The sequence below is a fragment of the Necator americanus genome, chromosome V, assembly GCF_031761385.1.
Source record: "Necator americanus strain Aroian chromosome V, whole genome shotgun sequence".
Classification (NCBI taxonomy): Eukaryota; Metazoa; Nematoda; class Chromadorea; order Rhabditida; family Ancylostomatidae; genus Necator; species Necator americanus.
Window position 1 is genome coordinate 4,698,882 of NC_087375.1, and position 16,070 is coordinate 4,714,951.

Here is a 16,070-nt window from a genome sequence, read left to right on the forward strand (position 1 = left end):
ATTAAAGACACCTCGCAGATGAAGACATCTATTCTGCTAATTTTGCATTAAAGGCATCATGGAGTCGTACGGATTTCCGGTGGAGTATTCGTACCCGGGATCGTAGATTATTGAGAGAAAGGTGATTCTGTCAATTTCTTCCTAATTGCCGTAGAAAACGGCCCGGAAGATACGGCTTTGGGCATTCTGGCCCAATATTTTCCACAAGGAGTTCGACTGGAGCGCGCCAGCCTTGTGCACGCGCCGCATCATCCGGGCTGTTTTTTACGGGAATTAGGAAGAAATGGACGAAATCACCCCCCCCCCCCTCCATAATCTACTGTCCCGTTTCCGAATACTTCACCTGAAATCCGTACCACCTCAGATTCGTGGGGTGATGCCTTTAATAGATGGTATACATGGTATTATTGCCTGACTTGACATGGTTTCCTGCATCTTCGCCGAGGCCTGTCGTCCTTGGACACTGCTCTGCCTGACCTTGATATATCTCAAAAAGTCACATAGAGTCCATCCATTCATCAATTTTTGATACTCTGCGAGACATGGGGTCTCGTGTGAACACACCTTGTCGATGCTGAGTGATCCGAGTACCTCAGGTCGACAATGTCCGCCAACTCAGAGTAACGAAATGGAGAGTTGTTACCAAGGATTCCACGCTTCCTTTAGGTATATGATCCATTCGGGTTGTGCATGGCAGTCTGCAGGACAACAACACCTTTTTGCAATATCTTGGTGTATTCCGCTGTCATGGTATGTAACTGTGCAAGTTATATAGCTCGTACGCTCCCAAGGCGCATACTGAAATGTCTGGTTGTATTCAGTATAACCAGAACCATTGCGAGCGGGTAGCAATCTGAATTGTGCATGCGGCCCCTCTGATAATTGTATACACTGCAGATAACATGTTTAGTACTAATTTTTATAGCCTACTTACACTTTTGCATTTTCCAATGGTCTTAACAGCTACTCCTTTGAGTTTATTCTTTTTTTTAATTACTAAGTCGTCCTTTGCCGTTACCGTTCGCGTGACTAAGCCCTGCTCATTCTCATTCTCTACTATTTTTGTTGTTGGATTTTCTATTGTTTATTTATATTCTTCCTGCCTTTTTTTCTTGGCACGCATTTGAGCGTAATAAATAAATAAATAGATAATCGCTAGGCTACTCGAAAGCTCTGTTTCATATGTTAGAAGCGTTCCTCTCAAATAGTTTTAACAAAAAGGACAATTTTCCAACTGTATCCTATGAAATGGGATGTGGACTATCGAGACAAGAAGAAATAGTGGCTGCACCACAAAAAAATGAAACTGATGCTCCACATCAACCCATTCCGCCCCAGGTTGTCACGACCGCGGTAGGTCAATTATTCTACCGTTATCCTGCTCGTTACAGATATTAAAACTTTCAGGCAGTAGAAAGTAAAGAGGAGAACGGAGTCGTTGCGACAACTATGGACGAGTTGAATGCAAACTACATGATTATACGATTGTTACTTCTAGGTATGTTTCTAAGGCAGTCCACTTAAGAACAGGAACATCTAATGAATCCCATTTTTTTTTCTGGAACAAACCTGATCCGTTTTCTCTACCTTCTTGGTGTTGCGATAAGAGTAAAACTATCACAGATTGAAGTATTTTATGCCTTCGGAAACATCCGAAGATTTGAACCGTGCGTACATTTTCTGTCATTGTTATCATAACAAGTCCAAGAAGTGTAAGAATGCTCCAAAAATTCTCATCCATACCCATTGAGGAAATCCCAGTGGTTTCTATAGGGTTGTACTAGTTTATATGAATAGACACGATGGACGTTGATGTCTTTTTCTCCGTATGCGCGTGTAAAAGGACAGACAGAGATTGTGTAAATACACGGGCATGCAAGAGTGACGGTCTTAGAATTTTTCCTGGGGACATTCATGAGAAAACATTGTAAAAAAAACGGCGTGGAAAACAGCATTAATCCCTACGAATTACTCCAAATCATTGATCACCTTGATCACCTTGACTCCCGTTGATATTCGAACTGGTCGAGTGGGCGCCAGTAATTCTTCCATTAGTCCCGATCGCGTGTCAGAGTGCGTGGGACACGAAGGTATATTTTTTTAAGGTTTTGACGTAAAGAAAACTACCTCGGGGTCGGCGGTCTTCCTGTAGTGCGCTAATTATCGCGGGGAACCCGTGCTCACGGCTCTGGTCCAACGGTTGTTTTAAGCGCATAGTCCGCCTTTTTTTTAAAAAAGCTAATTGCGTCCAAGTCACTTGAAAAAGGAAATCTAAGTCATTAAAAATTAAAATTTAATCATTAATTAATTAATTAATTCCTACGAAATCAGTTGCAGCGCGCCACCCTTGTGCACGCGCCGCGTCCACGAGCAAGCGATCGAAGATTGATGAACTCTCCTTTTCAGCCTGTTCAAATAAAACCCATGAGTAGGCCGCTGAGGGAACCGAAACGTGCACAAGTGTGCGTTCTAACGCACCTAGTAAGAACTAAAACGGTTCCCACGCCGTTTTTAACTGGATTACGGAGGCCCGAACACTACGTTTGCACTGGGCTTTCCTTGCCACGTCTATTTCGTGATATTTGCCTTTACAATAAGTGCACTACATCAACTGTATGTACTCGAACACTGTATCCGAAATACCACGCGGATAAACCTCAAACCTGAGTAACCAATCCAACCTGAGTAATAATATATATATATATATATATATCTTTGAATACCGGAATACGTGATGAGAACGGTAGATAACGAGGATTTGTCGAGTCTTTCCTATAATATTATATTGCCTCAGCACAATATTTCTAAGGTACAATAGAGTTTCATCTTTATACTGTATGTACCTCCTTGTACCGGTACTGTAGATTATCTACACAAGAATACCGCAGTTACACTTCTGAAAACACTTCAACTTCTGTGGAATCATGGGAAATATGAAGCGCCTGAAACCCTGAGTTCACACTATGGATTACAATCCCACATCTGATTTGAACTTATTTCTGATCAATGTTTTCGAAGATCCTGAAATTCATTTGTGAGTACTTTGCTTAAGGAGCTGCTGAATCTGGAAAAACGACACTACTTGAACAGATTCGACTACTATACAAACAAAATTATTCTGAAACTGAGTTTATGCATAGGAAAGCTTTTATATATAATAATATATTAATATCTATACGCAAACTCATTCAACGTATGAAGGACACCGATACAGCATATGAAAATCCTGATACAGCTGTAAGTCTTTTCTTTTTGATTATTTCCCATTGTTAATAGTGATATTTGAAAAATTAAAAAATGTTCAAGGCCACAATGGTGAGTTACTTAGATACTTAGATGACAGGTCTCTCTCGTGACTTCTTTTTTCTACAAGCACCAGTTCCACTGTTCTGGCAAATGCATTATGCATTGGTAACTACAAGTGCTCACATTGCTCCACGTACGACTTTCGATAATCCTCGGCGTGATGATGATTTAGTATTTGCCTTTTTAAGTAGAGCCGGACGCAAGGTTGTTGTAAGCTTTAATTCTTGGCTAAGGCTTTGCAGAGAAGCGATAAAAGAATACCCCAAAGAGAGAAGAGCAGAAGTGCAGGCTGAAGCTGCAGAGGTGGGAAAGGGAATTCGCTACGCGCGTCGGAACTTTGCCAATCCTATACCCCGAATGACTGCTCTCTGCGAGCTCTTCTTCTTCAGAGCCTTAGCATCGAAGGACTTTCTTGCCGGCGTTAGATAGTGGTCCTTGGTAGCCAAAAATAAGGGACTATAATAACCTCTTGTCCGGCTCAACTTAAGAACGCAAATGCTCACATTGCTATTAAAGGCATCATACCACGAATCTGAGGTGGTACGGATTTGAGGTGTAGTATTCGTATACAGAATCGTAGATTATCGAGAGTAGGGTGATTTCGTCCATTTCTTGCTAATTGCTGTAAAAAACGGCCCGGAACATACGGCTTCGAGCGCTCCGGCGCGCTATTTTCCACAACGAGTTCGATTGGAGCGCTCCAGCCTTGTGCGGCGCCGCATCTTCCAGGCTGTTTTTACGGCAATTAGGAAGAAATGGACGGAATCACTCCCCTCTCCATAATCTACTATCCCGCATAAGAATACTCAACTTGAAATCCGAACCGCCTCGGTTTCGTGGGGTGATGGCGTTAAGTGCTGCACGAGAGTGGCTCAAGGAAAATTTCAAACAAAGCGGACATGTTGTATTGATTTTTAGAACGCTGTACACGGGATCGTTAAATAAAGCGAACATGGTTCGAGCGTTAAACTTAATAGGCAAGGGGGATTGTGTATGTATGGCTCAATAGGGAAAGACGTATGTATGCAAATATGTCAAAATATAATTCTATTCATTGTTCATGGTTGGTATCTGTTCATCTATCCTCTGCTCCGGCTACAACATCAACAAAAATTATAATACCACCTTTTGAGCATTAACTTCCTAACGCACTTAGAAAATTGATGTCGCCACAAGGACGTATTTTGTAGTCTGCATCGAATAAATAACTCATTCCGTATGTGAGAGTAAATTCTTCCTGAGATTTGGTTTGCCTCGGTAAAAAAGGAACGACTAAAATCTGAAGATTCGTTGTTTTGCAAAAAATACTCGTTTCAATTCTTCGAGTTCCTCCTTTTTTCTGATAACTCCACCGTACATGGTTGAAGAAACCTATAATTTCATAGTGGAACAGGGAACATAGTGATTGCGCTTCTTCAATTCTTCTCTTTAGTTCCCTTTAGGACATTAGGGCTCTAATCGCATACCTAAGGCTGTTCACCTTTGTTAAAGCAGTGTAAGCAAAGGCTGTGCGGCCATTTCTAGTACGCGTACACATCTATTTCTTTCATTTCTTTCCTATAAAAACTCGACAAAAAAAAAAGTTCCATCGCCGTTTTCTTTTTCTCTTCAGTCCCGATATTTTATCAGTGACGTACTTTAGCGACAACGTGTTTAATTAAGCGTTATGCGGAAAAGATCATGGCAGAAGAGGAAACACAATTTTCGTGTTTCACTATGGATATTGCGGACGCTATCCAACGAGTTTGGAAAGATGGAGCCGTTCAGAAACTCTACGAAAGGAGGAGTGAGATCAATTTGAACGACAGTTCTAAATAGTGAGCTTTTTTTTTAATTCTTACTAACTGAGAATGAGTTATACAGCGTTTAATGATGCTGTTGTCATCAGAAATGTTCTCCTTTAGCAGTGTTGATGTCATAAGAAAGTGCATTAGTTGTAAATAACAAATTAAGGAGGAAAAAACGAGAAAATTCAAAATTTGAAGAAATTTTGAAGCTAATTAGGCCCAATCAGCGAAGCGCTTTTGAAGACTGAAATAAAAAGTATTCAGAAAAGTTCCTTTTCAAAAAAAAAATCCAGCGAGTGAGCTACGGTTACTCTTTCCACGCAGCAAGCTATTGTGACGCTGAACACGATTCTTCTCGAATTTCGTTGCATTCTTGAGGTGTACGTAGCGGGTGACACGAAATTCTTTCGAAAGAAATCAGAGGCCATAACTCTAGGGTCGACGGCGTACGTCTCGGATTTTTCACCTCGCTAAGATCGATAAAATCAAATTTGAGTGTAAGCAAGTGGAATTTCTCCTCGTAGCTCGTAGTTTCTTTTTCTCGTGAAAAGCTAATAAAGGATTTAAAAATCCCCGCATATGCGCCCTTCTCACAATTTTATTCCTCACAAAAATATCGTCTTTTAAATATTCCTTGAGCACAATATGACAAAAAAGCTTGGCCAAAAGATTAAAAAAAGAATTCTGTACTAGATTTGCCGTTTTCAGTTTCTTGGAAAATCTCTCCAGTATTAACCGACTGGATTTCACGCCATGTCCTCGTGACTTGATAATGAGCTACGTGCCAACTGTTGGAGTACAAAATGTGATTTTTTCCGTTGAGAACAGGGTATTTCAGTGAGTTTTTTTACTTCACTTTTATATTTTATATTATATATTTTGCTTTATATAATACATATATGTTACGTATATATTTATACTTTTTTCGCTCTACATTTGTTAGTTATTCAGTTAAAATAACGTCAAAAAAAACCGCAAAAAATTGAAGAAACTTAATTAAAGTATAATTAAAAGATTAACATGCTGTGAGGTCCCAGCAAGTAAAAAAAACTAAGATTTCATGTGTAGTAAGTGGTGAACGGCTCCTTAAAATGAAGTTCGATAGGAATTCTATGAATTCTCTAAATATAGAATTGTATATTTTACTTTATTCTTTACTTTACTTATGGGATAATCGTCCAAATCGTAAATCTTCTAAGAGTTTGCTCTTTTTTTTGTCTTTGAAGTGTTTTTTTTTAACATTGAAATCACATTTTTTTCGGATCTGAACTAACCTTACCTTGTAATGAGAAATTGTACTAGTACAAAAATGGCAGTTAATTCTATAGTCTTAAATATCAATTCTAGTAAGTAATCGTGAAATGAGTAATTAGTAATAAGGTCGTAGTAGAGTACGCTTTTGAAATTGACACGTCATTCGTGCAGTAACGGGAAAAAGCTTAGCAATTTTTTTCCTCTCCCAGTTTTTACTTCAATTTTTCATTTTCTTTTGATTACACCTTCTACGTATAGTCGACGGGTGATGCAAGAAAAGCGATTTCTTTCGAAAAAGGCAAAAACTGCAGAAAAAATATCTGTAACTTCTGATTTATTGAAAATAAGGCAGGCGAAAGTTCACCAACTTTCCGGTATTTGTGCTCTTTATGTTGTTTTTTTATCCTCTTGTTGCCTTTTTTAAAAATCATGTTGTACCTTTTGTCGAGAAAATTCCTTCGTTTTCATAATTGTTATAATAGGAAATTTTTCTAAATATGCTAGAGCTAATTACAAAAACGTTTCTTCGAGAACAAAAAAGAAAAAAATAATAATTCTAGGTTCTAATGTTCATCTAAATACTGTACTTACTCGAATTTGACAACATTTCGAGAATCAAAAAGTTATTGTTATTATTCCTGGAAATGGAAATGGTCGAACAAAGAAAACCATTGAAAGAGTCGTTATCAAGACTTCTCGGTGAAGTTGAGAGCAATCCACGTTTGACCAGTGGATGTTCAGGAAGATTTGGCTGAAATCCTAAAAAAAAATTTCCATATATCGCTATAACCGTCTAACCCCGTTCCTGTGATGGCCGATCTTTTGGTTGAAAAAAAAATCCTGGAGTCTTTGATTGACACACTTGAGATAAGTTTCCAAAAGTCTGGTATGGAACAGGACATGATTCGACGCGAGTGCTGTTCAGTGATTAGTTTGAGTTCGTGTTGTTTCGAAGCGTTGGATAGACTTATACTCGATCAACACTAATAAATAAAATATCAATAAAATAAAACATCCCATCAACACACGATTAAATTTTAAATATCTTGTTTTTCTGTTCTTGCTGCCAATAAATCTTGCCTAATTCGATTCGATGCGAGTGCGATTTTCGCGAATGCTACTCGGAATATCCTCTTCTTTACGGAAGCCAACAGAATCCTTCTACAGAATCCTCTACTGAGCACAGCGCGTGAACGACGTTGGCCGTTTCTGGAAGATGCACAGAAACTTTTTGAAAATCTAGCCAGATCGTTTTGGATATCCGCTGGTTAAACGTGAATAGCATTGAATTTCTAAACGTGGAACAAAATTAAAATCAGAAAAATAAATAAAAAATTAAACATTGGTTGCTATCAACTCCTCTAAGAATCTTGATATCGATTCTTCCAATTCTTCCAATTCGTTCGATCTCTTCTAGGAAGCATCACGATAACTTTCTAATCCACAAAATGTTGCCGATTTCTAGCAAGTACGGTACTTGGATGAACTTTATAACGAAGAACAACTTTTTTTCTTTTTTGTCCTCGAAGAAACGCGTTGGTATAATAATTAGCTCTAGCATATTTTTCTCAATTTATTGTTTTTCTTCTCTTGTTTTGTTTTTCTCTTTCTGTTCTTGTTTTGAACAAATTCGCGTTTTCTACTCGTATCTGTTAGGATGGTTTATTTGGAAATACTTTGTTAGGAATTGTTAGGAAAGTGTAATATATGATGGAAAAAGTGACAGGAAAGGGCAAAAGTAATACAAACAAGTTCACTGCTAATTAAATGGCGAATTAAGCTGGAATTTTCTTTTTTAAATTCAAATTCATCAGATTATTCGATATTGGTGGCCAACGGATAGACAGACGAAAATGGGCAATGATGTACGATGGGATTGATGCAATATTTTTCTGTATTGCTATATCGGAATACAATCAAACAATGATAGAGGATCCTGAGGCGGTATTTCTGATTTGAACTATCCTTTCCTTCCCAATATAACTTTCTTCTTTATGAACTTATAAGAAAATAAGTACAAAAAACATCAGCAGATTATTGGGGGCTACCAGCAGATAGCAGTTAGTACCTAGCAATAACATAAAAGGATTGTGTCGTTGCCAAGGGATTTTATTTTTCATTCAAGAATTTTCTTCCGATAAAAACCTCAGGATTTACGGGCAAATCAATACTTCGGATCACAGGTCCAGGTCTGGCTGCCATACTACATTTCTTAATGTATCATTTCAAAATAAATGAGGGAAAGGGAGAATTTCTAGGTGAAAGACGCTTGTAAAGCTGTCCTTTCCGTGTTTTTCTAATTCTAAATTTTCGAAATTTTAGTCAAATTTTTGAAATTCTTGAAATTTAGGCTTTGGATAATAAAAACAGGACTGTACTTCTAACCAAATCTGTCTCGGTCTTTGTCTCTAGTAGAAAATTTTTCCGCGTGTTGATAGCGAAACTTTAGAATCGACTCGAAGATTCACTCTCGCTGTTGGAAAAGATCAGTCATGAACCGAAATTTGGAAACACACCTCTTCTACTTTTCCTTAACGAAATCGATGTGTTTCGGGAGAAACTACCTCTTATCCCATTAGAAGAATATTTACCGGAATACAAAGGTTTGATTTCCCTTTGTCTGCGGAATTATTCCAAACAACTGCACGGTTCACAGGTAGCAACGCGGACGATGGATTAGACTTTATCGAAGGGTTGGCAAAAAAAGCAATGGCAGGACGTGATGAATCGTTGATGCGAATCTATCGAACTTGCGCTATCGATACGGATGAAATGAGTAAAATTCTTGAGAATGTCTTTAGAACGGTCCTGAAAGTTATATGATGGCGGAAGGGAATCGAAAACGTTTGCTCTTCTTTGCTCACCCTCTTCGAATGTTTTTAAGTGGTAACAGATTTTATGTTACATTTAGAATCGGGTAATGTCATTGGAGTTCCTTGAATTTTGCTCTTTCGTTTTAATGAATTTTGCTGTGGTATAAAGAGAATCACAATTTATATAGAGATTTGTATTATACTAATGAGCTGAAATAAGAAGGATCTATATATCTTTAATGTTAAAGTTAAAGTTTCCGTTAAAGCATCTCGAAAGCATAAAGACAGAAGTAAGAGAGCATATGTCAAACAAAACATAAAATTAACTATGGCAAAAAAAAGAAAAGATAGCAATGGAAACCAAAAACAAATTATTGACAGGAAATGTGGTCGTTAGGATGGCGTAATATTTATTGATCTAAAAATTAAATCAATATAAAAACTAAATCATCATCCTCCAGTGAAAGAAATGCTCTTTCAAATGACATGCTGGAAAACGCTAAAGTCTTTTTTCTGTGGGTTTAAAATTTTTAGTTTTTTAAAACTTTGAAATGTTCAAATTTAAGAAAATAGACTACTTATGCATCATCCTAATAATCACAATAATCACAATAATCACAAATCACATTCATCAATCAATAATCACATTCACACACTGAGCATCAACAAAATAAAGAAGAAAGAAGAGTGTACGAAGGAATCCAGAGAGTACAAAGAGGACCTTCTTACAGTCTAGAAAAATCACCCATGTGTAATCCGAAAATTTTTTTGCGGTTTGTGATTGTTCCGACAATTCGGATGTCTATTTCTTCAGAGCAGCCTCGAATATGATCGAAATTAGACGCCTTGAATAATTAAAAGGCTGAAGAAACAAGGAGAAGTTGCAATGAACTCTTGGGTCCTGGTAGAGTCAGCTGGATATGCGTTCGGAGATTTTTTAAAATAGCTCTAACATGATCTTCAAAGCCTGATGAAAGTGCCAGAGTGTCATGATACACAGACATACACAAGTCATGAGTCGATTTCAGGCAAACTACGGAACATCACCTATGCAATGTGCATACATGGAGTCTAAATATCAACTCAAACTGCTACCTTGTGTGGAGAACATCTTCTGTGCTTAATCCCTGTGTGGGTGTACAGGAATTGATAAGAAATCCGATTTTACTGCACGATCGATGGTTTCAGATCGCTCAAGTGACCTTTGAGGCCTTTCATCCCTCGATAGGGTCGACAAATTCGTACCAAACGTTTCTGTGAGGATAAAAACACTGACTCGATACATCGGTTGGGCCATCAGCCATCAATCATTGTATAGGCTAACACGCGTATTGCAGTAAAACGTATTGGAGCATCCTAAGCAGGTTGATATACCAGAGACTAGACTTTTACGTTCAACACCTAATCAATAGTAGATCGGCCAGAACGAATGTGGGCCTGCTGGGTGTCCGTTATTTCTCTGCGATGTTTGGAATACCAATACCACGTACATAATGCACAACAATCACGAATCTCAGATGTAGGAAGAGATTTCAGCATTCCTGTGCTAATTCCATCGTCTCCACCAGATTCTCCATTCTTCTTCATTAGGGTATAGGCGGAAATCTCGGACTCAGACAGTGGTTCGTCGCTGAGTACAGTTGTTGGATATGTTCGAGTTCAGCAGCAGATCCCGCTTGCTGGTCAGGTAGACAGGTCTGCGCCAAATCCGTTAGTAGTGTTACTGTTACTGAACATCTTGTCATTTTGCTGCTACTTTAGCTTAGTAACGCTTCCTTAGGAGAAAAGGATTTGTTAAGCATGAATACCAAGAAATACAGAAAATACATAGTGGAAAGCAGTAAGCAGAATACAATGAGTAGGAATTAGTCCCGTGCTACGATTCTGGCACAAAGACGATTCAGTACTCAAACGTATGAAAAATCCCAGTAAGTTAGGTATTAAGAGCTCAGGAGTTATTAAAGTGAATTCAGGCTATAGATTTTGGTGGCATCCAGTCACATCAGTCAGCAAAATGTCCTCCTAATGGAAGTTATAGGTGCAGCACAGGCGTTTGGCAAACGGGTATACTGGCTCACACCGCTCAACCGATGTAGATGGAGGCACTAGTATTATAGAGTTGATAAACAAGTAGCAGGGAAATACCAATAATTCCGCACCGAAAATTCATGCGTCACGCTTAGGAAATATCGTACTTGTCTGATCCGTGGTAATATGGTAGATAGTGGATAGTGTGATTCAAATATATTTGTAAAACATAAATGCAACATTGCTGTTAATGAAATAACTAATGAAATAAGGACAAAACAAATAACGAAACAGAAAAAAAAAACGAATCAAAGCATGAAAAGGTAGTAACATGAGGACAAATATGGAGGAAGCGTTCAAGTTGTCAAAGTAGGGGGGAGGAGGGTTGAACGTAGGGTTGGATTGCACATAATGTGTGTGTGTTTTTGAGGTGGAGGAATTGTCTATTGGAAAGGCCCAAAATAAGGAGAATACGCTCGCGAAAATTCAAGGATAAAAAGTCGATGTAGATCAACTTCAGTTAGCGCCTGCGTTTGAAAATTTTGCTGTTTTAGCCCATCAGCATAGGCATAGGAAGGATGCGAAACCATTTAGAACCTTTATTCAAAGAAAAATGAGAAAACCGTTATTTGTTCACGACTTTTGGCGAATTCTAGAACATTCCATGAGATCACCCTGAGTTTCGGAGGTTCTAAAGAGATCGCTATGACGATCGTTAAGGCAGGAATCTCCTATTACAGTGCAACAATCGATACTGCGTGTAACTGCAATCACTCTGAAACACTCATGCCTTTTCAAACTCTTTCGCTATTGATATACTTTCATCTTCAAGTTCTTTTTGCTGCTGAGGACGCAACTTTCTTCTTGGATATTTTTTCCAGTTGAAATCACTTGTACTGTGTGTGTCACACAGAGAAGTATACGGGAATTTTCTCTCCAGAGAACCAAAAGTGAACTTCTTCCTCGTTACTAGAATCTGGAATGTCCTTTTTGCTTCGTACTGGATGCACTTTGCCTTTTTCGTCCTTCATATCGACTCCAAAGCTTTCCACCTATTCATTAAATTTCCATTTGCAACTTCGAAAATAGAGGATTTCGAAGATGTTTCTTTTTTCCCCGCCTCGTATTCCATTTCAACGGTCTGAGAGAACAAGAATCGACAAAATTAGAACATCAGAAAACGAATGTTTTGCAGAGCGAAAAATTCTCTATCAAACGATGTGTAATATTCCAGCGATATCTTTTTTTTCGACGTGCATTTTTAAGTATGAAAAAGATCCACCATGAATTATTTCTCAATCGAACACATTAATTAATTTGCAGAGTTTTTTTTTTTTTTTGACGGAACTTCTTGTTGAACAGACTGGCACTCTTGGCTAGACGAAAAACTTTGTGTGTTAATGTGCTTTTAATTTATTGAATGGATAGAACTATGATCTTTTGCATTTTTTTTTACATCTATAAGGTGTTGTAAATTTCAAAGTGTGTGTCATTGCTGCTCAAAGATAAATAGAAATTTTGAAGAATATTCCGAGTGTTCAACATTCGTATTTATTTCAATTTGTATTTTTTTATTTTCTGAAGAAATATATTCGTACGCTCAAGTAACGCTTTCGTCATAGTTACTAAGTAGAATTTTTTGATAGAAAATAAGATTGATAAGTAGAATTCCATAGTAAATGTTTCAACAATTCTCATTGAACATTCGGTCGAAATAGAATCTCTCCATTTCTCCAATTGAATAAAAACGAGGTCACCACACTGTGAAAATTGTTCCGAATGTTCCTCAAAGATATACAAAGTTCACTCATGTACACAAGCCTTCTTACAGATGGGCGTGACTTATTTGACTCGAAGACAAAATAGAAATTGGTTTTATTATGCCAAAATACAACATCTTATTCTGAGAAAGCGGGTAGATGTTCATATCATTCACCAGTTATAGAGTCCGAAGCACGAATAGGGCATGGGCAGTACTCCGCATCCCTTCCTTTTCTACCTTCGGGGCCCTCTTCTCCTGGTGGTCCTTCGGGACCTTGAGGACCAGGTTTTCCAATTGCGCCAGGTAACCCAATTGGTCCAGGCTCTCCAGGAGGTCCATTGAGCCCGTTGGAACCTGGTGGACCTTGAAGGCCGCTATCTCCACACGGACCTTTTGGTCCTGGCCGACCAACCGGGTGTTCTGCATCACGACCTTTCTCTCCTGGAGGGCCAGGTTCACCTATCTTTCCAGTCGGTCCAGCAGGTCCCTGTTCTCCTGGATTTCCAGGTATTCCGTCACGTCCCGAGTTTCCGTCGCGACCTTTTGGACCCGGTAATCCTCGAGGTCCAGGACGTCCTAATGCTCCTGGTGCTCCTGGAGGTCCCAATGGGCAATAAAAGCATCCGATTGTATCACGTTGAGGAGCTATGTCTTCAGAATCGACACCTGGTTTTCCATTTTCTCCAGGGTATCCTTCTGGGCCAGGCGCTCCTGGAACGCCTTTCGGTCCAGGTGGTCCAGGTGGACATTTGCTATCAGCATTACACATACATTCCTGCTCTCCATTTAACCTTTGTGCAAACGCAGGAGGTGTAGAGGGAGGGCTTCCATGAATTGTTGAGGGTGAGCCTTCGGCAAGAGATTTGTTCACATCATTTTCGTTTTGACGTCGAACTCTCTTTGCTGAAGCTATGTCCATGATGTCGTTCCATAGATCGTCAGTTGTTCGCTGAATTAAAATATTTTGTTTTGATTCCTCGAAAAAAGTGTTGCTGAATTTAATAATTTCAATCTAGCTCAAGAAGAACGTCTTACCCGAAAGTTGCTGAGTTCTTGCTCAAGCTCGATCCAGAATCCTGCCACATCCGAGTAAATATAGAACATCGCCATTAAGCATGCTGCTAATGTGACAGCAGAAATCGAAGAAGCGAACAAAGTCGCTGTTTGCACTTTCATTTCAATGGTTGGGCTCGAACACTGGCAAGCACTGGGTGGAAAATGGAAGAGACATGTAGAACAGGAAGACGTCTCTTTTTATAACGAACAATTAGGTCATTCTCTGACAATGACCAGTCGTTTTTTGTGACGACAGCGACTCATTTAAAATGATTGAGAAATTGAAGAGGTCATAGAGGAAGTACTCGATTTTCTAAAGATGAAACTGGTCACACAAAACTGAATTGTTTCGTAGTGCCCATGTTCGACTCTTTTCGAATCTTGGCATGTTGAATTCGTATTTTTGATTGATTTGCTTCGGCTGTAGCCAAGATTGGTATAGATCTTCATTAACAACAAACATTTCGACGTTATCGCCTTCGTCAGATCCTGCAAAAATCAAAGCCATTGGCAACTTATTCTTTCAAAAGCAATTCAGAAAGCAATTCTGAATTGTGCGATAGCCAAACTCAAAGAACCTCACCACGACTACCAGTGCTTACCTCATTTAAGCTTAGTTTTATAACGTAACTAAGACCACCTAGACTCTTTACAACTATGAGTCACGAAGGATTTTTATTGGGACCTGACGGCTTGTCCCGTAGATCAAAACCCGCACAGATCTTAATACAGGGCCAATTTGTTTGTGATCGTAATTAACCTATATAATCGTCACCACTCTATCTGCACGTGATACGATAAACCGCTCCTCATACTCCTCATCCTCCTCCTCATACATTCGAAGATCTCCCTCTTACATACATTGTGCTACTGCTACAGTGAGAACAAGGAAACAAATATCATAATATAAGAAAGCAAGTCGATCAATAATCTGATTTCTATACAATATTTTCACTGAAATGATGTCCTTCGAACTCAAAATGAAGTGTTTTTTTTCTACCTAAAGGGGAAAAATTCCATTTATTACGTCATTTCTTCATAGAACGGAAGATGAAAAGAAAAATACACAGACACGATAACCAACAACTGGTACTAAAGACTGCAAAACTTCATCTCCATTATCGAAATTTTTTAAAGAGAAAATCTGCCGAAATATCGAGATCTTTGCATCATTGCAAAAAAATAAATTGGACTGTAGACTGTAGACTGTAGACTAGATTCAAACGATATATGCTTCAAAAAAAAATTGAAGAAATACATCTGGGCATAAAATTGTTAATAAGCAATGACTTTCAGTGTTTTCCGATCGTTGTCGTCCTGGAACTTAACGGAAAATCCACAGTGACGGCAGTAGAGAATCCACAACCTAACATGAGCTGAGATCCTCCATGAACACCTTGCTTGAATCATTAAAGTTATTAATGATCTTGGTTGCATCATTAAAAATTTTCATTTGGGCGAATTCAATCGTATCTACCACTTCTGATCCTAACACAGTATTCCTGAAATACTACTGATTTTTCTACTAATTCACTCATATGACACTTCCGAACGAATTCCAGCACAGAGCCAAGAATAACACCATAATAAAACTCCCTAGGTGTTCCGTATTTGTTTTTTTGCGGAAATCAAATCCTGAACAACTGTTCGCCGATGTGATTGACCGTGATCGATCTATAGATATCGGTTCTCCATCTGCCTTAGGTCAGCTGAGAATGTGTTTTCTTTCAAAGATCCGAAACTTAATGTATCATCGAGCGGAAATGCGAATAAAAAACAAAAACAGGCGTCGAAGAAAAAAACACCAAAGCAGATTGAGCTGAAATTTCGAAAAAAAAATGGTAAGGAAAAATGAAATTTATGTGCCACATCTTTTACACAGAGATTGAATGCGAGGTGAATTCAACCAAATCCCAAGGTGAATATTTAAATGTATAAAAAAATAACAGCCTAAACTCTAATTAAAAATTAATTTAACCTAGTAAAACCTAATTAAATCTTAACTAAACCCTAGTTCTTAGTTATTTCACCATAATAACCATGAAGCTCTGCTACGCTTCTTTT

General features: G+C 38.5%; 2 protein-coding genes across 3 annotated transcripts; one reads left to right on the forward strand and one right to left on the reverse strand.

Moving 5' to 3' along the window:
* Positions 1–1,182: 1,182 nt before the first annotated feature.
* Positions 1,183–9,170, forward strand: RB195_012916 (uncharacterized protein; the record flags this gene model as incomplete). Of its 2 annotated transcripts, none has more annotated exons than XM_064202513.1 (8): positions 1,183–1,353; positions 1,408–1,498; positions 3,053–3,237; positions 4,969–5,123; positions 5,802–5,930; positions 8,162–8,291; positions 8,797–8,950; positions 9,004–9,170. In XM_064202513.1, the coding sequence occupies 8 exons, from the start codon at positions 1,183–1,185 to the stop codon at positions 9,168–9,170; spliced, it is 1,182 nt and encodes a 393-aa protein (XP_064058394.1). The 2 variants fall into 2 exon arrangements, with proteins under 2 accessions (XP_064058394.1, XP_013304552.2); XM_013449098.2 differs by having other exon boundaries at positions 1,249–1,353.
* Positions 9,171–13,116: 3,946 nt separating this feature from the next.
* Positions 13,117–14,126, reverse strand: RB195_012917 (uncharacterized protein; the record flags this gene model as incomplete). Its single annotated transcript, XM_013449099.2, has 2 exons — positions 13,117–13,899; positions 13,986–14,126. 2 exons carry the CDS (start codon positions 14,124–14,126, stop codon positions 13,117–13,119), a joined length of 924 nt encoding a protein of 307 aa, XP_013304553.1.
* Positions 14,127–16,070: the final 1,944 nt, after the last annotated feature.